Raw genomic sequence first — 22329 nt, 5'->3', positions numbered from 1 at the left:
GGAAAGAAAGAGAAACTATCTTACTCCAGTCCTAAGACACTTAGGGCAAGTGTGGACAAGATGGACACTCTCGTCCACTGACCTTTTGTTATCATCTTCTGATTCAAACCAGCAACCTTGCTTTCCATTCCTGAAACATGTACCTTTCTTTTCTGTCTCCTAAACCACACACATGACTTTCTCTTACCTGAGGTGCCTTCAGTACTCTTGGGGGACCATCGGACCTAATGTCGCACTTGACAGGCAACTTTGGTGACCATGGTTACCTTCACTGTGCCTTATTTTCCCCATCTGAAATACGTGTTAATAATAACATTACCACATAGAGATAGTGTGAGGACTAGGTGAGATAATAATCGCCACTATCAACTATTTTTAACTAAAAAATTCAGCAATTTCATATGAATCGACCTAATACATTTGAATCACTCATAATAACATCTGGCGTATAGTGATTGCTCAGTAAATATTAGCTATTATTATTACTTATTTTGTTACTCTTGGTCACCATACTATTTTCTCCCTGATTTACTCATGTCCTCTATAAAACTACCTAAATAACCCTATCTAATTTCCTTAAAATGAACTGAAATATATAATGACTGCCAATGTTGAGCCAATTTACATTAAGGCTAAGAAAATATTCTGAAAACATTTAATGAAAAATCCTCATAATACATTATTTTCCTATGCCTTTTTATCTGATTTTTCACAACTTTAGTACAAATACAAAGAAGGTTATCGCAAGCAACTGGGGCACTATGTGGGTTTCCGCACCCTACAAGATGACCCCAAATTGGTATGGTATATACATGCTGCCAAGATCCAGAGTGACAGAGAATACAAGAAAGCTTATGAGAAGACTAAAGGAATTCATCACACGCCACTGGACATGATGTCTATTGTTCAAGCCAAGAAATGCCAGACCCTGGTTAGCGACGTTGATTATCGCAATTATCTGCACCAGTGGACGTGCCTGCCAGATCAAAACGATGTGATCCAGGCAAAGAAAGCCTACGAACTGCAGAGCGATGTGCGTATATTATCACCAGATTCTTGGGGAGATGTGTGTCTGTGTGTTCGATCACAGTGTATTCCCTGGGGACATAATTTAAATGGTAATCTTAATAGAACTTAACATTTTTACACTTGATAGTGATAGTAGAATTTTTCCAAATATTTTTTATCTTAGAGAGAATTCCTTCTTATATGTCAAGACCTTACTCATCGAGATGAAAATCTCTGTTATTCTGTGTGATTAGGTAAAAAAATTCGGTCCCAGTTTTTCTGATCCTTCACATTTGCATGATCAGATATCTAAACTTCGGAAACAGATTAAGCATAAGGAAACATTGGATTTCAAGTTTATATGATGCATGTAGGAAAAAATACTTATATCTATATTTATATAGATATAAGTATATTTTTTCTCATTATACATGCATCTAAGGACCTTTTCCTCCTAAATTCCAACAGATGTTATTCTCAGTGGTACATAAAAGGCAGATTTCAAGTGGTGAGCACAGAAACTCAACATCATATTAAAACAAAATTATGTGCCATTGCTGTCTGTCATTTTAAAAGTGACACTTGTCAGCTCTGCTCCAATTCCTGTAAGATACTGTGGACTTCTCACAGACATGTGTGCCAGAGATGTAACACCCAAATATTAACATTTAATGTTGATTTTTTAGTTTCATGGAATTGGCCACCTGGCTGATTTAAATAGAGATAGTGTGTGGTTTGCTGGCATTGTGCTCTAGAAGGCAAATTTGACTCTTCTGCACTCTGTGGTCCTGTCCTTCATGCAGAACGTGTATAAATCAGACCTGGAATGGTTGAAGGGTATTGGATGGTTGCCAGAGGGATCTGTGGAAGTAGTGAGAGTGAAGAATGCCCAAAATCTTCTGAATGAAAGGTTGTATCGTATAAGACCTGAGGACCTCAAATTCACCAGCATCACTGATACTCCTGAAGTCATCCTGGCAAAGACCAATGCTCTACAGATCAGTGAGGTAATCTGGGTTCAGACAAATTGAGGAAGTCTTAGTAAAAATTTTAATTGTCAACTTTAAATTGCTGATACCAGCATGAGAATCTTGAAGATACAAGTATCCAGATAGAATGATAGAATTTCATGTTGTCAATCAATTAACAGTATCCACATTTCATTCACTTAGATAACTCTTTGGTCAATGTAAGTGTGGTGAGCATCTTCATGTTCCACAGATTCTGATACACACGTTGAGACCTTGCCTATAATATAAGTCCACAAGTTAATATGATGATCATAAAGTTGCCACCTTTTAATTGTTATTCAATCATAAAATAAGTTGAAAAGTCCAGGGGCAGCCCCAATATTAGACATTATGATAGCTATTTGGGCCAAGAAAGCCAGGACTTGATTAGCAATGTGGATATTGTAATTACCTGCAAGGTGGCTTTACCTGCCAGGTAATTACATGTGAATAAATAGAAAAGGATCATCTTACTACCATGTTTCTGACTCATTTCAAATTTATCTCACACGTGAATGTATTCTTGTTGAAGTCACTATTGGAATCTTCTAAATAAAAACACAAATGAGAGCAAAACAAAATTCGATTTACATTTTTATCTGAGACATCCAAAGAGAGCTTTAAATTGCTCCTATAATTTTATTCTTGTGGTAATTGACTTATTTACTAACCAATCATCCTTTGTTTTTCTTTTTTACCAGCCACTGTATCGCGATGCTTGGGACAAAGAGAAGGCTAATGTTAATGTACCAGCAGACACTCCGGTGATGCTGCAGTCCAAAATCAATGCCATACAGATCAGCAATGTGAGGCACTACACATCCCACTTGTTTCATACAGTATTCTCTGCCTCACCGAACCTTTCGGCAGTTTACTGCAGAGAGACTTTAGCTTAAGGCATTGCCCTGCCATTCCTCTTATTTCCAGTCTTTAAGCTAGTGATAATTGCTGTGTGTGTGCATGCCTACCTGTGTGCGTGTATTCATATGTATTTAAAATATAGAGATGTGTGTCTTTATCTTTGTTGGAAAGAAAAATGCAGTGATTTCTCCAAAAACACAACAAAAAACATATATATGCATGTATAGTAGTATATAGTTCTATTTTTCCTTTTAAATGCCAAACAATATATTTTTCCCCATTTTTACATGATTTACTGTCTCCTAAATTTCCTTCTTAAAAAAAAAAAGTTATTAGGAGAGAATTTTACTGAATTTTGTTAAAAATCTACTGGAACTTAAGTTCGATATGAAACCAGCCTATTTCATAAATCTTGAAGGGAGATTAATTTTCAGTGTTAACTGTTAACGTTTATTCTTGAACACATTAGCTACACTGATTCAGTAGCTCCCTCTTCAGATTGACTGTGGCATTGCAATCTCTATTTACAGAAACAGTATCAGCAAGCTTGGGAAGACATGAAGATGACTGGTTATGACTTGCGAGCAGACGCCATAGGAATCCAGCATGCCAAGGCTTCTAGGGATATTGCCAGTGACGTAAGACCTCCTCCTTGCCCAGCTTTAACAAACACTAAACAGTAGACACACAAGGTTAATGCCGTACTAACCTTTAACTTAATTCTCCAGGAATTATATTTCAGTAGAATGGAGGTCATTGTTATTAGTGTCTTGTTTTAAAATCCCAAATTCAAGAACAATTTTTACAATTTGACAGCTCCCATGTGTCTCTGCTTAGTTCTGCTCCTCTTATGTTTAAGCACAGATTTTTATTTTCTTTTCAATATCATCTCGATAGCAGTTAATTTACAATTACTTAATAGATATTTATGGGTAAAAAGAATTCTGCAGTTTCTTGAAATGCAGCATGCAGAGGTGTTCCTGTAATAATTTTATGTAGTACGTGAACAAGCATTTTTTAAAATGATTATATACATATTTTTTTAATGTATGCTAGAAAAATACTGATTTTATTCCATTTAAATAAAATTATAAATTTTAAAATAAAAGTTTAAGTTTACGCTTTAAAAATAAATTCATCTAAACAAAGAATCAAGTTAACTGAAATTTTGAAGTACAGGTGGCACCTGTTTGTGGCAAAACCTGAGAGAGACGAACAATGATGGAAGTTTGGAAACACTGGATGAACCTATTTTGGGAGATAATCTAGAGGCACAGTTCTTGCCTTAGAGGGGCTCACAGTGCCCCCAAAAGGGTAATGTAAGGGAATAGAATTATTTTGAACAGACTGTCTAGAAAAACAACTCTTTTTTTCTTCAATTTATATCCACCAGTATCTATATAAAACTGCTTACGAGAAACAGAAAGGCCATTATATTGGATGTCGCAATGCCAAGGAAGACCCTAAACTGGTTTGGGCAGCAAACGTGTTGAAGATGCAGAATGACAGGCTGTACAAAAAGGTCTACAATGACCACAAGGCCAAGATCTCCATCCCGGGGGACATGGTGTCCATCAACACTGCCAAAGAAAGCCAGGCTTTAGCAAGCAACATGGACTATCGCCAGTATCTGCACCAGTGGTCTTGCTTTCCTGATCAGAATGATATCATCCATGCCAGGAAGGCGTATGACCTTCAGAGTGATGTAAGTGTATGCTTGTGAGGGGTACCTGAGGAGTGAGCGATTCCCCAGGAAGGAAGTTTTCCACAGCTTTGCCTCCTCATTCCTTCCAGTGCTTGGGAAGATACAACTCTCCCTATATTAGCACTTCTCTTTAGCATTTTATCAAGTTTAATAATGTCCTACCTTGGACATGTAGTGGTTAGCACATCTGCTTTACACGCACATCCTGGGTTCACACCCCAGTGGAGCCATGGTCCATGGTCTATGGCCATGCCACCCTGAACAAGCCCAATGTCTGATCTAGGAAGCTAAGCAGGATTGGGCCTGGTTAGTACTTGGATGGGAGACCGCCTAGGAAGACCAGGTGCTGTAGGCATAAATAATAATAAATAATAATGAAAAAAGAAAAATAATAATTTCCTACCTTACTACTAGTTTATTCAGAAAGTTTTCATTTTCATTGTTAATTGTGCTCCCAAATTTTTCTATAGATTTGCTAACAGGTGCAGTGTTTGTAGTTTATTAAATATAAGAATTTTCATGGTCCTTCAATTATTTATTGAAGAAGGACATGGCTGTAGTTCATAAATTTAATTTCAAAGGTTAATAGCATGCTCCAAACTCACTAGTTTCTCTAAAATTTCTGTTCTTCACAATATGATTTTTCATTAATTTACCTGAAGTATTTTTAGATTTACTCATATTTTATGTCCACTTAATATTTTGGAAATGATGGATTCCCTCAGATTATTTATCTCTTCTGTAGAAGAGATACCTTTTTAAAATTATCTTAACTTGTTTTCCCTAAGCTTCAAAAGATGCTTTCTCATAATGAATGAGTTTCTTACCAGAAAGTATGTCCATCATTTTAAATGAATTGCCAACTGGTAGATGTAGGCAATTCTCAAGAAATGCTATCTCTTCGTTAACCTGAATCACATAAGTGTATTAAGGAATGCACATCAATTAAGTTCTTAGCGAATGTAATCCTCTTTGAGAATCTCTTCTTCTGAATTTTGGGTATATATCAAACTTTACACAATAAAACATATAATGTCATTCTTCATTATGGTAGAAATTTGCCTACATTTTTTACTCCTATTACTTTTTTACCCTGATATTTATATTCTATTAACTAGTTATTAAAATATTATTCTGAAGAACACAATGATTTTTTAAATAAAATTAATAATTGATATTTAACAATTTTATCTGGTTATCCAATTACCTATGCCTAGGGAAACAAATTTAGATAACCAAAAAAAATGCAAATCCCAATTCAAAGGGAGGTGCTATCTTGGAAAAAGAAAACCCAGTTGAGATCAAAATTATGGAGCTAGGGAATTATTCATTATCTTTTAAAAATATTTATTAAGCACACCTTGTGCCAAATATGATAAGCACTAAAGATACAATTGTGAATAAATAAGGAGAAACAAGACAAAGTTCCCGATGTTAGGCAATTCACAATGATAACAAAGATAGATGTTAAATTAGAGAATATCAGTAAAAAATGAGATGGCTGAGAAGGAATGATCATGGCACTATGAAAGAGAGATGGGGAAAGCTTGTCTAAGGAAGTGCTGATTTAGTGAGGATATGATGGGAGAGGAGGAGTTGGCTCCATCCATGAAGAAGACACAGAATGGCCAACATATGAAAAGCACAAACTAAAAGAAGGTCAACATAGTCAGAATTCGCAGGCCAAAAGGAGGCACATACAAGATGAGGCTGGGAGAAGAGGTAGGCACTGGTTGGTGCTAGATCATCCCTCACCTTCTAGTCCATGTTAAGGATTTTGGTCATTATCTTAAGTCAATGGGAAGCCAAAGGATAGGAGAATGTTGTGACATCAGATTTGAATTGCGAATTTTGAAAAGATCATTCTGGCTGCTTTGTGGAGAACTTACTGGAGAGCCCATTATTATTGCTTTAAAGTCCACATTGACTAGTATGATAATTACCTAATATTATTCAAAATTTTTTCATGCATCCCCCAAGCAGAGAGCTCTTTCTACATCATTCTGCTTTTTAAAATGTACATAGGCACCCAACACAGACCCCCTAGCCACAGAAAACAAGCAGAACAAAACACTGTTGTGCATATGAGGAGTTTGTTGGGCCAGTGCTCAGTTTTTATTATTGTTTATGGAAGATAAAATGTAACACAAAACTGCTTCCTTATTTCACTACAATTTTTTAAAAACTTACTTCTAGTTAACTTTGTTTTCTTTCTCAGAATATCTACAAGGCTGACTTGGAGTGGTTACGTGGCATTGGCTGGATGCCTGATGGGTCTCCCGAACTACTGAGAGTCAAAAATGCCCAGGAGATCCTACTAGATAGTGTCTATCGGACACCAGTGGTGAAACTCAAGTACACGAGTATCGTTGACACACCTGAAGTTGTCCTTGCTAAATCGAATGCTGAAAATATTAGTATTGTAAGTCACCTTTTTCTCTATATTAACATTAAGTTAGTGTTATAAACAAATTATAAATAATTAACCTGGTAATCTAATAATAATGATGATGATAATGATAGCAAGTATTTTAATAAATAATATAGATAGGTTGTTTTATGTTGTTTATTAATTTTAAACAAAAATTCAAAGTATTAATAAAAATTATTAATACAGATTTTATTCAAATTTGAGTAAATTATGTGAAAAGATTCTAGAACATTTTTACCTTAATATGAAAAGATTTGAGATCAGAAAAACTGGAAGTTATGCATTGAAAGTTATGGAGTAATTTTGTTATTATTGACTCTTTTCATAGCCAAAGTACAGAGAAGTTTGGGACAAGGATAAAACCTCGATCCACATAATGCCAGATACTCCAGAAATTAATCTTGCCAGAGCCAATGCTCTTAATGTGAGCAATGTAAGTACTGCAACAGATGTCCTTTTTTGTTTGGAAAGTCACCCAGTTGGTGTTACAATATCACCAATGGAACTCTTCATAGCCAAGGGAGAAAGATTGACTGGATGGAGGTGGGAAAGACTCCTTAGCATCAGCCCTGGACCAGGAGGGAGGAGAGAAGCAGATTCCTGGCTCTGAGTCACTGGGCAAAGCCAGATACTAATGAGCCAATGTTAACATGACAGAAGGGAGAAGGTGATAAGGACAAGAGAGTAGAAAGAGGAATGAAAAGACACACAAATAAGAAACGGGAATTAATAACATTCAGATGAACTCAAACTATGAGAATTCTTTGCAAAACTTTACAATTCAATTTTAAAACCTGGATTATAATTTTCCAGGAAACTGCAAATTACCAAAATTGACCCCAGAAAAAGAATGAAAATATATAGCAAAAAATTAGGAGGGTTATTAAAGACTTATCTTCCTCTTCTCAAATGCCAGGGTCACCCAGATGATTTCACAGGAGAATTCTTTCAAGACTTCAAGAAATAAACAAACTATCATAGAGCCCAATGAAAAAAATAAAAGCTATCACGATTACCAAAATTTGTCAGAATAGTTCCACAAAGGAAAACTAGACAAATAATAATGTGGAAAATCTTACATAAAATATTAACAAATCAAATTCATTAGTACATAAATATTATATGACCCAAACAAGTATTTCAGAAAGCTAATAATGTAGTAGAACAAAAGAGAATAATTGTATGCTCATTATACTAGATTTGAAGAAGCACGTAACAAAATCCAATATTTATTCTAAATTTTTAAAATCAAATCTTAATAAAATAAGAATAAATGAATATTTCCTTGGCATGATTAAAAGAATAAATTTCAAATCAAAGGCCAGACTCATCCTCAGTAACTAAGCTTCTCATTTAAATCAGGAATAAAACAAAGATGCCCACTAAAATCACCGTTATTTATCATTTGCTGCAAGTTCTAGCTAAGTGAGTGAGTTTTTCATTAAAGTCAAAATAATTATATAAGTAAGGATAAAAGATAAATATTGGAGAGAAAAAGGTGAAATTATCTTATTGGCAGAATAAATCCTTATATGCCTGAGAGAAACAAGGGAATCAGCTTAAAAATCTATTAGATAAAATGTGAGAATTCAGGTATGTGGCTAACTCTGCAATTCAGCAAAGTTCAAAAAGGTACCACCTTCATCGATCACAGTTTCTTGTGTTTAGAATAAGTATGACCTTAGAAGAAGGATACAACTTTAGTGTAATTCACCATAGTTTGAAACTTTGCATCTTTCAAAAAATAATAAATGTTTGTGAGAGAAAGAGCCTGCCAAGCAAAGATTCCTCACTATGTGCCAAACTGTACCATCAACTCATTATCATGAGTGGCTTGGGAGGTAATTTTTCTAAGGCTGAGGAAAAACAAAATTTTAGAGCACTGATACATTTTTTTAGATCAGAATCTATATTATGGTGCACTGTACTCTTGTCATCAAGTGACTGGATTGAGAGGCAGTCAGCTCTTCATTTCAACATAGCCTCCTTGGCCTCTTTTGATACAGAGTCATCTTTGGCAGGAGAATTCTGGGAAATCTCCTGTGCCCTCTTTTGCATGATACATTTCTGTATCTGGAAATACCAGAATCCTACTATTGATATGATGATGTAAGCAAGACTAATATTTGAAACTATGCCAAAAGTAAATTTATTAACTTTAGATATTTGGATATTAATGAGAATGGCTTGTGTTTTGGCAGAAATCAAACATCCCATTTGTATGTACATTTCTTTACACAAGTGTCACCATTACCATAATCTTTAAAAAATCTGCTATTTAAAACTCTTCCCATCATTTAGAAAGCATAACATTTTTAGACTATTTGTATACAATTTATAGGTAACTAAGCAAATTCACACTAAATTGACTCATTCAATCTTCAAACTAACCACATTAGTAAAAAATTGTAATTTTGTTTTAATCGAATGAGAAATTTGAAACTTAAAAAGATTAAAGAATTTGCCCATGTTCTCAAAGTTAATAGATGAAGAAGATTGGTGTCCAGCCAGATTTTTTTTTAGTTCAAATAAAAAATATATTCGACCACATAAGCAAACGAAAATTAATACATATGAGATAATAGTATAATAATATATGTAATAAAAAGAAGTAAATAAAAACAAAAAAAAACGCATAATGACAAGTTTTCATTAAGTATTCTCTAATATAAGCATTTAAATGCGGAGAATACTTTTTTTGTACAGAAAACAAGTCAGTTCTTAAAATAGGACCACCCAAAATTCATACAAAAAACTTGAATGAAAATTCATACAAAACCAATCCATACTTATAAAGACAAAATTTACCTGAGCGCTCATATTTCAGACATGCAAAAGCCACAAAACTATCAATAATTGAAATTTACCCCTCATTTCTACACTGTTCAAGTTCCCACACTGATTGATATGATTTCTAAATTATACGTTTAAATTACTGTTGTTTGAGTCTTTTTGACATTGCCAATACAGAATATGTCTGCTTAAATATGAATATATATTTAAAATATTATTTGTAAATCAGTCACTTCTTTAATTAACTTCTTTTCACAAACAAAAGACGCTACATTTGAAAAAATGACTATTACTATCCAATTGTACTTCAGCAAGAACATCTAACATTCCCAAATGATATACATCACTAATCACATAAGAAGATCTGAGAAACTATACTGGGGAGAAAACCCACAAATGTAGAAAGGTTATAATTTTGAAGATTACAAAATTGACTTGAATTTAAAAATTAAATAAATCGAATTATTGAATCAAAGAAATTCAATCATAGCCCAATAATGTCTGAACATAAACTTATTCTAAAACTACCAATACAAGAAGCAGCTAAACTCTTTTACATAAACCATGGACAAGTACATCAAGGCTATGATTCAAATTAAAAAGAAAGAACTCCTGTTAAGCCCAGATCTTTGGACTCCAGACACAATCTTATATTACAGTACAGTGTTGCAGAATGATTCTTTCACCTATTCTCTTTTCTTTAACTGGTTCTGGGACTTCAAAATTGTATCCCTCTGATATTAATTCTACTTGAGCCCTTGGTGTTAGTGGTAAATCTAAATCTGGACTGATATTTTGTTTTTTGTTCTCTTCAGAAAATTTACCGAGAAGGTTGGGATGAAATGAAGATGAGCTGCGATGTACGGCTGGATGCCATACCTATACAGGCCGCCAAGGCCTCCAGGGAAATTGCCAGTGATGTAAGTATGGCCTTGTATAACTTCTCGGTTTTTTAAGCAAATCTTTATGTGCATCAAGAGTATACTGTGATCCATCTGCTTTGTTTTTCCATCTCCAGTATAAATACAAGCTTGACCATGAGAAGCAGAAGGGACACTACGTGGGCACCCTCACAGCAAGGGATGACAACAAGATCCGATGGGCCCTCATAGCTGGAAAGATTCAGAATGAAAGAGAGTACCGGATGCAATGGGCCAAATGGAAAACTAAGTTCCAAAGCCCTGTGGATATGCTTTCTATCTTGCATTCTAAAAACTGCCAGACTCTGGTCAGCGACATTGATTACCGTAATTACTTACACCAATGGACATGCCTGCCCGACCAAAACGATGTGATTCAGGCCAAGAAAGCCTATGAACTGCAGAGTGATGTGAGTGGGCTGCATTTTAGGATGAGTTCTTCTCTCATTTTGCAATTACTTTCAGAAAGTTTATGTCATTAAATCCTTGTGTCATCATTTCATATCTTTATACAGCCGAGAATTTGATTTTAGTTATGCCTTATAGTATGGTATCAAAATCACCAAAGCCATGAAAGATCTAGACTTTGTGTCAAGAAATAAATGGTAGCGTGAATATAGTTCTTAATTGTTACAGGGTAAAGACAACTACTGTGAAAATAATATTTCTATAGAATTTAACAACAAAGATTTGTCATAAGTAAAATATTGGCAGTCCATGGAGAGATGTAGGTACAAATATTATTTTTTAGTTGACACAGTGTTTAAAATTTTCGAATTAAGTCGCCAAGGTTTTTAAACCAGAAAGTTTTGTGTACAAACCTAGGATTTCCCATTTCTCTCGAAAAATTAGAGGATAAGGCTCTGGAGGTGCATTAACCCTGGCAATAATAACCTAGAGCTGAACTGAAGCTAATCCCTTCTAAATAGAAAATATGTCCCTTGGTTTGTCATACCACCTGACCTCCTGTTTAATTTCCTTATGTTACCTGCCTAGCCGCTTGACTCTGTCATCCTTAAGTTATATTTCTCCATCAGATCAATAAATAGAATAAACAGGGCCATATGGCTAGGGTTGCTGACTTCATCCCGGCCTTATTCTCAACAGGCTATTTACAAGGCTGACTTGGAATGGTTACGTGGGATTGGGTGGATGCCAAATGATTCCGTTTCCGTCAATCATGCCAAACACGCTGCGGATATCTTCAGTGAGGTATTCCAAGATTTTATCCTGCCATTCGGTGCATTTCCTAAGAGACCGAACAAATATATGTGAGGCAAAATGCAGTTTTTCCATGTCGGCAATTTAAATAATTTCAATTGCTGTCATTTAAGCCAGGCATACATTTTTCCAAAATAATCCTATATTGTCGCTATGACATAATGGGTCTACATTCATAACAGAATGCCCAGCACCCTTATCGATGCTTGGAATTTTATAGATGGAAAATTTCTTTTTTTCAGAAATAGCAATACACTTGAGAGAAGTTTGTCCAGTTGAAAAAATTGTATTGAGTATTATGATACACGTAATGATATATTACATGACTTTGGGAGCTAAGCAAACCTGTTGCTTTAAAATCTGTGGTAGATGTAGGAGCCAACCCATTTGTTAAAAAATAAAATGCTAAGAAGAAAGTCAAATTGCTAAGAAGACGCCATTCAAATATGATGCTTTACACTTCTGGTAGAGAAAGGTCCTTAAATTTAGCATATCCTTCTCAGCTCACACAGGATCAGAGACTACGACTGTCTAAAAGATATTTTCTTTCCCATAGAAAAAATATCGCACAAAAATAGAAACTCTGAACTTTACTCCTGTGGATGACAGAGTTGATTATGTGACAGCGAAACAAAGTGGTGAGATCCTAAATGATGTAAGTACATGGCTGTGGTTCTAAACTTGCCCAATCATGAAGAAGTTTTTTTTCAAAGCTTTTTCACCTACTTATACTTGGCAATACAATTATTGTCTGAGATATAGATTGTAATCATTGATGCTAGCATTTGCTTACATTGTGTTCTTAGCATCAAGTAACTTATTCCCTTGCCTCTCATTTCTAGATTAAATATCGGAAAAATTGGAATGACACCAAATCAAAGTATACCCTCACAGAGACCCCTCTGCTGCTCACTGCCCAGGAGGCAGCCCGGATACTGGACCAGGTATGGGTCTTACCCGGATGCCTTGGACTTTGTGTGGGGATGGAGGACCATAACATAGTTGTCGGAAATGTCTGTACACGACATACTCCTCCACTCTGACTCCTTGGTGTAACTCTTTGTTGTGGCCCTCTGTTTTCTAGCACCTCTACAAAGAAGGCTGGGAGAAACAAAAGGCCACAGGTTACATTTTGCCTCCAGATGCTGTGCCATTTGTTCATGCGCATCACTCTAGTGATGTTCAGAGTGAGGTAATTCATCTTGATATGAGTGCGCTTTGCAAAAGTTGGACCTTGCCCGTCAGAGAACCCAGTTATGCTAAGGCATAGCATGGTGGACTGTTCCTTGTTGGCTCGGCAGGCCTGCTGGGTTTGGGGGTGGTTGGAGTACGTGCTCCCTTCTAGTCTTTTTCCCATGGGCTTTCAGCATTTTTTCTACCCTTGGCTTCTTTAAAAGCTATTATTTGCGTTCTTTACTTTTTTAAAATTTATTTTTTAATCGAGGTATAATTGACATATAACATTATATTAGTTTCAAGTGTACAATATAATGATTCAATATTTGTATATTTTTCAAAATGATCTCCACAATAAGTCTAGTTAACATCCATCACCATCTTCACTTTTTCCTCTATTCCCTGGTTTTTCTAAAACCTCTAGACCTTTAGATAGAACAGAATTAGACTTAGAAAACAAATACAAGTTTTCTATTTTAAAATTGATATTTAAATTGATATTTCCTCATTCTTAAAATTTGTTTCAGTGCTTTTTTATTATTTCTTCTCGGGGTGGGGGGTGTGTGACACAAAAAGCTGGGAGGCTGAATTTGCTGATGTTTAAAGTCCCTTTTGCCCTGTGTACTTATCAAAGCTAATGGAATCTCTGTGCTTCTTCCCACCAGCTGAAATACAAAGCTGAACATGTAAAACAAAAAGGTCATTATGTTGGTGTTCCAACCATGAGAGATGATCCTAAACTGGTTTGGTTTGAGCATGCGGGCCAGATTCAGAATGACAGACTATACAAGGAGGACTATCATAAAACAAAGACCAAAATCAATATACCTGGTGACATGATGTCGGTGTTGGCCGCCAAGGAGGGGCAGACCCTTGTCAGTGATATTGATTACCGTAATTACCTGCACCAGTGGACATGCCATCCAGACCAAAACGATGTTATTCAGGCAAAAATGGCCTATGAACTACAGAGTGATGTAAGCGCCTTTTGTTTCTTAATTAACTAGAAAAGTATGGTATACTCTGAGAATGATAAGCAGCATTCCAGAAGCACCAGTCTTTGAAACTTGGAGCCATAAATATTTAGTTTTTTCCAAGAAGGGAATTGAAGCTTGATGCGATGTGGAGAAAGACTGGGCGCAGTGACTGGGTGACAGCTTTGCCTCCTGGCTGTGCATTTCTGAGTAACTTTCAAAGTCAATTTTTTTGAAACTCTGGTGTTTCTATACTATTGGCATCAGCAACTCCTCATTCATATTTGTGTGAAAAATTATCAACTCACTTAAAATAATGATGAGCTTTGATGGGAATTAAGATTGAGTTGGGATTTCGACAACATTTCAGAATAGCATAGTCAAGTACGTGGGACTGCCCCATTCTTGCTTTGCCAAGCACTTCATTCTGCAAGGCATTAATGAAGCAAAACAAAAACAAAAGGGACACAAACTACTGATGAGCTAAATGAAGGCCCAGAATTTCTGACACAGAGCTTTGGTGAAGCTAGGGAAAGAATGCGACTTAGGCCTTGTCCTGAAGCCTGAATCAATATCTCTACCTGACACCAGCAGTCTGTAGGAAACTGAAACATGATGCATCAACATGATGCTCAGGTGCACAAAGGAGCTGACCTACCTGCATCTTCTCATCATCGTCAAAACAAAAACAGGAAGTCAAAGCTTACCTGTAGCACAGGGGCTGGAATTAAACCTCCCACCTCACTGACCCATGCAGCAGGAAAGCTATCGTGGAACTTTAATCAGATTAGTGACTCCGCTTCATCTGGTATGGGCGGGTTGGGAGAATCCAGGAGCTAGGTGGGGAAGGTGAGAGACAGGCTTGACCAGAGGGTTGCCTCCTCCTACCCTATAGCACATGAGCATTTACTTATGTAATTTCCTTTATTCTGGATGTACCTCATATTTCTATATTACTAAATACACTAAGTCCATCTAAAATTTCAACCTCCTTGGTATAACCTTTGTTTATACTCATTGCTGAAAACAACAGCCCCCTGCCCTTACTTCCCATAGCACCTGAGTGGTCTTGACCTCACAGCACTTACCACTTTCCACTTTGTAAAGGACTTCTCTCTATGTCTAGATCTTCTTTATACTTATCTCTCAAAGCACCTAGCACAGTACTTCATACATAGGAAGAGGTCCCAGAAATATTGCTTAAGTGAACAGATAAAATCATGATTGGATCAATGAGACAATAATCACAGGAGGAAATCCTTTAAAACCTGAAAAAAAAAAATTTCTAATCTGCTGTCTGTAACCTTGTTCTGAGTCATTTATTCCCGCATCATATCTCTCTTCCTGCTCTCAGAACATCTACAAAGCCGACCTGGAATGGCTCCGAGGCATTGGCTGGATCCCCCTGGATTCTGTGGACCATGTGAGGGTTACTAAAAACCAAGAAATGATGAATCAGGTATAAAAGCCTATTCTTCTTACCTAATACCTGGCCTCCTTACCTGCCATGTGGGAATAGGTACCCTGTAGGGGGAGACCTGTCTTCATCTCTGTGTCTTTGCAGGTAAAATATAAGAAAGCTGCTCTTGACAACTATCCTAACTTCACAAGTGTGGTAGATCCTCCAGAGATTGTTTTGGCCAAGATTAACTCAGTCAATCAAAGTGATGTAAGTTTGCTATGTGTACAATGAGGCATATAGACTGGGAGCTAGTGGTATATTGCTGAACAGATTGGCTTAACTCCAGATAATTGCTTGTAAGAAAATGAGATTGGAGGATTATAAAATTATCTTTGGGAAAGAATGTCTTAAAAGCCACTAGTAAGTGGTATAATTATACCCGCTTTTAGACAGTATCCATATTCTTGTCCAAAATTATTCTATTATATTAGCTGAAGGACTGAAATTCAACCAGGTAGTTCATTTTAATCTCTTCATGTAGACTGATTATTATCTTGCTGGGTAGATCCTATGAAACTTTAAAAATACATTTGTAGTAAGGTTTTGTTTGGTTTTCTCTCCTTAGGTAAAATATAAAGAAACATTTAATAAATTACTAAAGGGCAAGTATATATTTTCTCCAGATACACCATATATCACCCACTCCAAAGACATGGGAAAGCTCTACAGTACCGTAAGTTCTATTTATGTGACATACAACTCAGTTCCTAATTGTAAACTCTTGTCAGTATTCATGTTTTTGGATGATTTTGTGAACAACTGAACTTACAGTGAGATCAATTACTTTTTGTTGTATTTAGTCTTGTTTATTGAAATTAGCGTATTATTCAGAGAGAGTAACATTTATTCAGCTGGTATTTTTTGAGCTGCTGTGATGTGCTAGGCCCTGTAGGAGGCACTGAAGAGCTAAAGCTCCATGAGACAAGCCCTTCAGGAGCTCACACAAGTGAGAGAGACAGACATACAAATGAATAGGTAGATAATAATGTAGCAAGTCCTGTACCAGCTACCAGAAAAAAAGAGAGGAAAGGCTGGCCCTCTTCAGCAATCATGTACAAACATCTCCAGCCAACAAATGGAGGATTTGTCCTGTAAAGTTTAGTTCAACTAACTTAAAGGATGATGTATGTGTGCATGCTCAATGGGAAGCGATCTTTTGTGATTCTCTCCCTACCTGCTAATTTGTTTTGACTTTTATAACTGTAAATATAGTTAAACTCAGTATTAAAATGTCCCAGAATCTGTAGCTTTCCTGTGCAACAAGCCAAAAGATTATAACTTGTTAATAGGTACCAATGGCTCTAAATAAATATTTAAGCCTCACCTTTAAATATTTCACCTTGATTTTAACCAATTTCTTTTTAGTGGTATCTGAAAGAAATCGAAGGCAAACTTCCATTGACACAGATTTCTTTGTTCTAGATACTGTACAAAGGGGCATGGGAGGGGACCAAGGCCTATGGCTACACCTTGGATGAACGCTACATTCCTATTGTCGGAGCCAAGCACGCTGACTATGTGAACAGTGAGGTCAGTAGGACATTTTCCTCTCATAGGTTTGAGAGTCTTTATTGGGGAGCAAGGGGCTGGTTTGAAAATCCCAGTGGTTCTCAATGTGGCACCTACTTTACAGCTTAAATACAAAGAGACATTCGAGAAGCAGAAGGGTCACTACCTGGCTGGAAAAGAAATCAGTGAGTTCCCTGGTGTGGTTCATTGTCTGGATTTCCAAAAGATGAGGAGTGCGGTAAGCAAAGCTCACTTTGACTTTGTTTCTGATCTGCCTTTTGGTTTGAGATTAGAGGGACGGAGCAGTGCGAATGAGTCAGTCTTGAGACTTTCCCCCATCCCTTGTGCATGTTAGATGACTTTGAGCTTCCAGCCTCCCTCCTCCACTACCGAACACACAGTGAGGGCTCTGTACTTGACGACAAGGTCACTATTTACCTTGTATTATAAAAGGATGGGAAATTTTAAAAGAAGAATATATTAAAGTATCATTTTTTAACCTTAGTGTATACTAAATGCACTGATCTATATTAGAAATAAGACTCTAAAAGAGATTGATCTGAATAATTTACATTTCTCTTTCTTATTTTTGTCTTTAAAAATGTTATTCTTTAGTTGAACTACAGAAGAGATTATGAGGACACCAAAGCAAATATCCATATCCCCAATGATATGATGAATCATGTGCTGGCTAAAAAATGCCAATACATCCTCAGCGACCTAGAGTACCGACACTACTTCCACCAGTGGACATCTCTTCCGGAAGAACCCAATGTTATACGGGCCCGAAACGCACAGGAGATCTTGAGTGATGTATGATGTCTTTTCTACAGCTAGACTTAATTACAGGCTTCACGCAGCCCTGCCTTGGCCCCCATGCTTTTCAATTCAAAATGGCATGAGTAACCACTTTTTGGTGTAAGAATCCCCCTGAGCCATGAGACATCTGTGTTAAATATTTAGTCTATTTAATACTAGGCTAGGACTTAGCTATTGCTCTCCTCCTAAACTTCTTAGGCGAGAATGTTAAAGACTGCCCAGCTGCTGAGAGGCCCATCCTATGACCACGAAGCAGGCCCTGAACATGGCCACAGGCTAATAGGAAATCATCAAAATGTTCAATTGTAAATTTAGTTAGTACCTATCATCTTTCACTGTTACTTCTTCCTTGCAGAATGTGTATAAAGACGACTTGAATTGGCTGAAAGGCATTGGATGCTACGTTTGGGATACACCCCAGATCCTCCAAGCCAAGAAATCATACGACCTCCAGAGTCAGGTGAGCCCATCTTCCTAGATAGACTAGCTCACTGTGAATCAATGGAATCCATGGCGAGGTATTGGCAAGGTTGTCCTTGTGCCCAGACAGAGCTGCTCTGACAGTGCATGACCAAAGGGAACCAAAGGCTTGCTGCCCGGTACAACCTCTCCTGGTGGCCTGCTCTAGTGCTGGACCTTCTCGGTTGGAGTCTCTCTATAGTTTAAGGCATTACACATTTCTAATGAAAAGTTATCTGGGAGGCGTTTCATAGTGAACTACTCTCAGCATCGATACCTTAGTTGATCAGGTTAACTTGCAGAGAGTAGAATGCAAATGCATACTTTGATCATGAGTAAGTAAGTTTTGAAGTAAAAATATAGCTATTTGAAAAATCCCCCAGCATATGGCTCAGCTCTGATATGGCAAACTAATAAACTATCAAAATTAAAGGGTTGCTGTCAGGGGTGGGATATAGGCATGGAAAATATGACAAAAGGAAGGAGGCAAAAATCTAGACCCACTCTTAGTTAAGAGAAACTATTAGTTTTGGCAGCCATACAAAGTCTGCAAGACTGTATAGTGATAGCCTCTTCATTAGGATTAAAGCAGAAACCCACATCTAAGTTGGCGAAAACTGCTACAGCTGATGGCAGACCTGTATTGTACCATATTTGATGACTTTTGTTTTTCTTCACAGATACAATACACAGCGGCAGGTAAAGAAAATCTGCAAAATTATAATCTGGTCACCGATACACCCGTTTATTTGACTGCTCTTCAAAGCGGCATTAATGCCAGTGAGGTGCGTCTGTCTTATCTTCTTGTCCAGAACAAACGTCTTTACGTATTTTCAAACAGCAGAAATAATAACCCATCATTTTTTGTCTGTAGGTGAAATATAAAGAAAATTATCACCACAATAAGGACAAATATACGACAGTTGTAGAAACAGTGGATCATGACAGAATCAAGAATCTGAAGGAGCTTTACAGCAGTGTGAGTTGAGTTTTTCTTTTCTCTTGCATTTGAGTTACCTTTTCTCCTCTTTGTAGACAATAAGAAAAGGGATAGGCACTCTACTTCCAAAGGTTTGTCCAGTTTTTACCTGGACCTTCCAATTCCTCCTTTACCTTATAAATCCTCCTACTTACAATTAAATAAGCCTTAATTTGAATATTACACTATTGCACACAGTTGACACAAGTTGAGCAACATCTTCCATTTTGCGGGCAGGTACTGTTGACATTATTCTTTCTTGACCCTGAATTTGTCCTTCTCTGGCTTTTCCAGTGGCCAGTGGCTTACAGCCCAACCAAAGCACTCTTTTTTTCCTCCTCTGAACTGATTAACACACATTTTTTAATCTTCATTTTGAAATAATTCAAGATTTACAGAAAAATTGCAAACATAGTACAGAGAATGCCCGCATAGTTTTCTCTGTAGTTCAGTTATCAAAACTAAGAAATTAACATTGTTGTAATGTTAATTATAGCCTTTATCCAGACTTCACCAGTTTTTCCACTAAGGTGCTTTCTGTTCCCAAGGCCAGTCCAGGATCCCACATTGCATTTAGTTTTCATGACTCCTTAGTCTCCTTCAATCTGATCGTTTCTCAGTCTTTCCTTATCTTTTTCGGATCCTGACACCTTTGAAGAATACTGGTCAGTTATTTCGTAGAAATGTCCCTCATTTGATTTTATATGATGTTTTCTCAGGATTATATTGAGAGTATGCATTTTTGGCAAAAATAACACAGTAGTGATGTGCCCTTCTCAGTGCATCATAGCAGGTGGTACATGATGTCAACTACAGGGGATGTTGACCTTCATCACTTGGTGAAGTTGCTCTCTGCCAAGCTTCTCCACTATAAAGTTGCTATTTTCCTCTTTATTATTAATAAATATCTTGAAGGAGATCTTTCGGAACTATGCAAATGTCCTGTTTCTCCTCAGACTTTCTCTCACATCCAACTGCATATATTTTTTAAAACTGAGTTCATACTGATTTCTCCAATGCAATTCAACACCACAGGGTTCATTCTAGCCTTCTCCCTTTCTTGATCTATAACTTCTTTTTCCAACTTTGTAACTTTCTTTTTCCTTTTTGGTGAAAAGCCTGACTCTCATTATCTATGACATATTTACTTATTTGTGCAACCCTTGTATGCACATAAAGTAATTTCAGAATTGCTAACCTATACCCGTGAGAAACAAATTTACTAGAGTACAGTACTTTGTGTACAGTTATTTTTGTCTGTAGTCTTAGAGTATCCTGTCAAAATACCATTTTCTAAAATAAATTAGTTCTTTTCCTCCCCATTTCCTTCACTGTAGTCTTGTTATACATTTGTAACACAATTAGATCTATTTATTACAGTTTGTATTCCATTTTAGTCGCCTCCTTTATTCTAATTGATTTTTTGTTTTAATTTATATACAGTAAATTTCATGATTTTTGGTATATAGTTCTATGAGTTTTGATAAATATATAAAATCATGTATTCGCCACCACAGTCAAGATACAGAAAAATTCTGTATCACCTCAAATTTCCCTTTGCTGCCTCTCTCCTCTCCCCTTTCCTATCCCTAGAGTTTTACCTTTTCCAAAATGTCATTTAAATGGAATTGTATAGTATGTAGCCATTAGGTTTGGCTACTTTTTCTTGGCCAAATGCATTTATGTATTATGTACATTGCTGCATAAATCATTAGTTTATTCTTTTTATTGCAAAATGGTATCTCATTGCATAGACATACCACAGTTTATCCATTCACAGTTGAAGGACACTGGAGTTGTTTCCAGTTTTCACCAATTATTAATAAAGCAGCAACCTATGTTTGCATATAGCTTTTTGTCGTTATCTATCCTATGGCATATTTACTTAGTACATAAGTTTTTGTTTCTCCTGGGTAAACAAATACCTAGGATTAGACATGAACATATTTTGAGCTCCCACTAGCTACATAAAAGTAGGGAAAAGTCAACAGGTTTTTTTTTTATAATGTTAGTGGTTTTCATCCTCCAGGAATTCTTAGACCTATAGGGAATGAATATAGTATCAAAAAATCTGATAACTGTCAAACTGTGATAAGTACTATGGTAAAGAACAAAATAATGGATTATGAAATTACGCTCAAGGTATTAAATCAGTTATTCACTTAAGAGTACTTGGATCCAACAGAGTGAGACTATCCGGAGATTGGTAGGGCATGTCTGAGGACAGAAATGGAGGAGGGGGAGGGAACCAGAATGCGTTTTTCCATATTCACAAGAAGATTTTTAACCCCTACAGAACGTGTACAAGGAGGCCTGGGATAAAGTGAAAGCCACCAGCTACATTCTGCCTTCCAGCACCATGTCCCTGACACATGCCAAGAGCCAGAAGGATCTGGTGAGCAAAGTAAGTCAAGTACAAATGTGATAGCCTTCTCATCCACTCTGTGCCCTCCCTTGCTGTCTACTCACAGGATTTTTCTGCCTGATACATGTGTTGCCCAAAAGTACCCCCAACACTTCCATAGGGTTATACCAGCGAGTAATTCTAGATGCTCAGTCGTCACGAATTCTGCGCACTTATTTCTTCCTCTCAAGGGCCCTGAAGTCTAGAGAGAATCACAAACACTTGCATGAAGGACACAGATGTGGCCTTTTAGGTTACCTGCCTACAAATAACATAGATAGATATACTATTACAGCCAGAAGTGAAGATAGATGGAAGACATAATATACCATACAAAATAGACTCTTTTTAAATAGAATTATGTGGGCTGTAGTACAAAAACAAATCAATGAATGTGATAACTGGTTATTACACCAGCCTCGAATAAATGATTAAGAAGTAAATAATTATCTTTATAACTATGAAATATAAAAATTAAAAAATCTTTGAAAATCTGCTTTTTGAAAGCGGAAATTTTCTTAAGATAGACGTGATTGCAAAAATCCTAAATCACATGAGCTGTTTAAATATAATATAAAGTCTTATGACCTTTGCCCAA

At 36.5% G+C, this 22329-nt stretch overlaps 1 protein-coding gene and 1 pseudogene across 1 annotated transcript in view; both read left to right on the top strand.

The window, feature by feature from the left end:
- NEB (nebulin) overlaps positions 1 to 22329 on the top strand; it is a 193484-nt gene that overhangs the window by 108449 nt on the left and 62706 nt on the right. The window contains exons 78-96 of the mRNA XM_006921066.2: positions 6803 to 7006; positions 7344 to 7448; positions 10624 to 10728; positions 10827 to 11138; positions 11836 to 11940; positions 12506 to 12604; positions 12792 to 12893; positions 13034 to 13141; positions 13791 to 14102; positions 15454 to 15558; positions 15664 to 15768; positions 16127 to 16234; positions 16984 to 17091; positions 17195 to 17308; positions 17686 to 17883; positions 18245 to 18349; positions 19029 to 19133; positions 19223 to 19327; positions 21624 to 21731. Of these exons, the coding sequence (XP_006921128.1) occupies positions 6803 to 7006; positions 7344 to 7448; positions 10624 to 10728; positions 10827 to 11138; positions 11836 to 11940; positions 12506 to 12604; positions 12792 to 12893; positions 13034 to 13141; positions 13791 to 14102; positions 15454 to 15558; positions 15664 to 15768; positions 16127 to 16234; positions 16984 to 17091; positions 17195 to 17308; positions 17686 to 17883; positions 18245 to 18349; positions 19029 to 19133; positions 19223 to 19327; positions 21624 to 21731 (2613 nt within the window). The remainder of the gene's footprint in view (positions 1 to 6802; positions 7007 to 7343; positions 7449 to 10623; positions 10729 to 10826; positions 11139 to 11835; positions 11941 to 12505; positions 12605 to 12791; positions 12894 to 13033; positions 13142 to 13790; positions 14103 to 15453; positions 15559 to 15663; positions 15769 to 16126; positions 16235 to 16983; positions 17092 to 17194; positions 17309 to 17685; positions 17884 to 18244; positions 18350 to 19028; positions 19134 to 19222; positions 19328 to 21623; positions 21732 to 22329) is intronic.
- LOC112470736 lies at positions 4824 to 4939 on the top strand (annotated as a pseudogene).

This window comes from Pteropus alecto, unplaced genomic scaffold (assembly GCF_000325575.1).
Source record: "Pteropus alecto unplaced genomic scaffold, ASM32557v1 scaffold3, whole genome shotgun sequence".
Lineage (NCBI taxonomy): Eukaryota > Metazoa > Chordata > Mammalia > Chiroptera > Pteropodidae > Pteropus > Pteropus alecto.
This window is presented reverse-complemented; position numbering and strand designations above follow the sequence as displayed.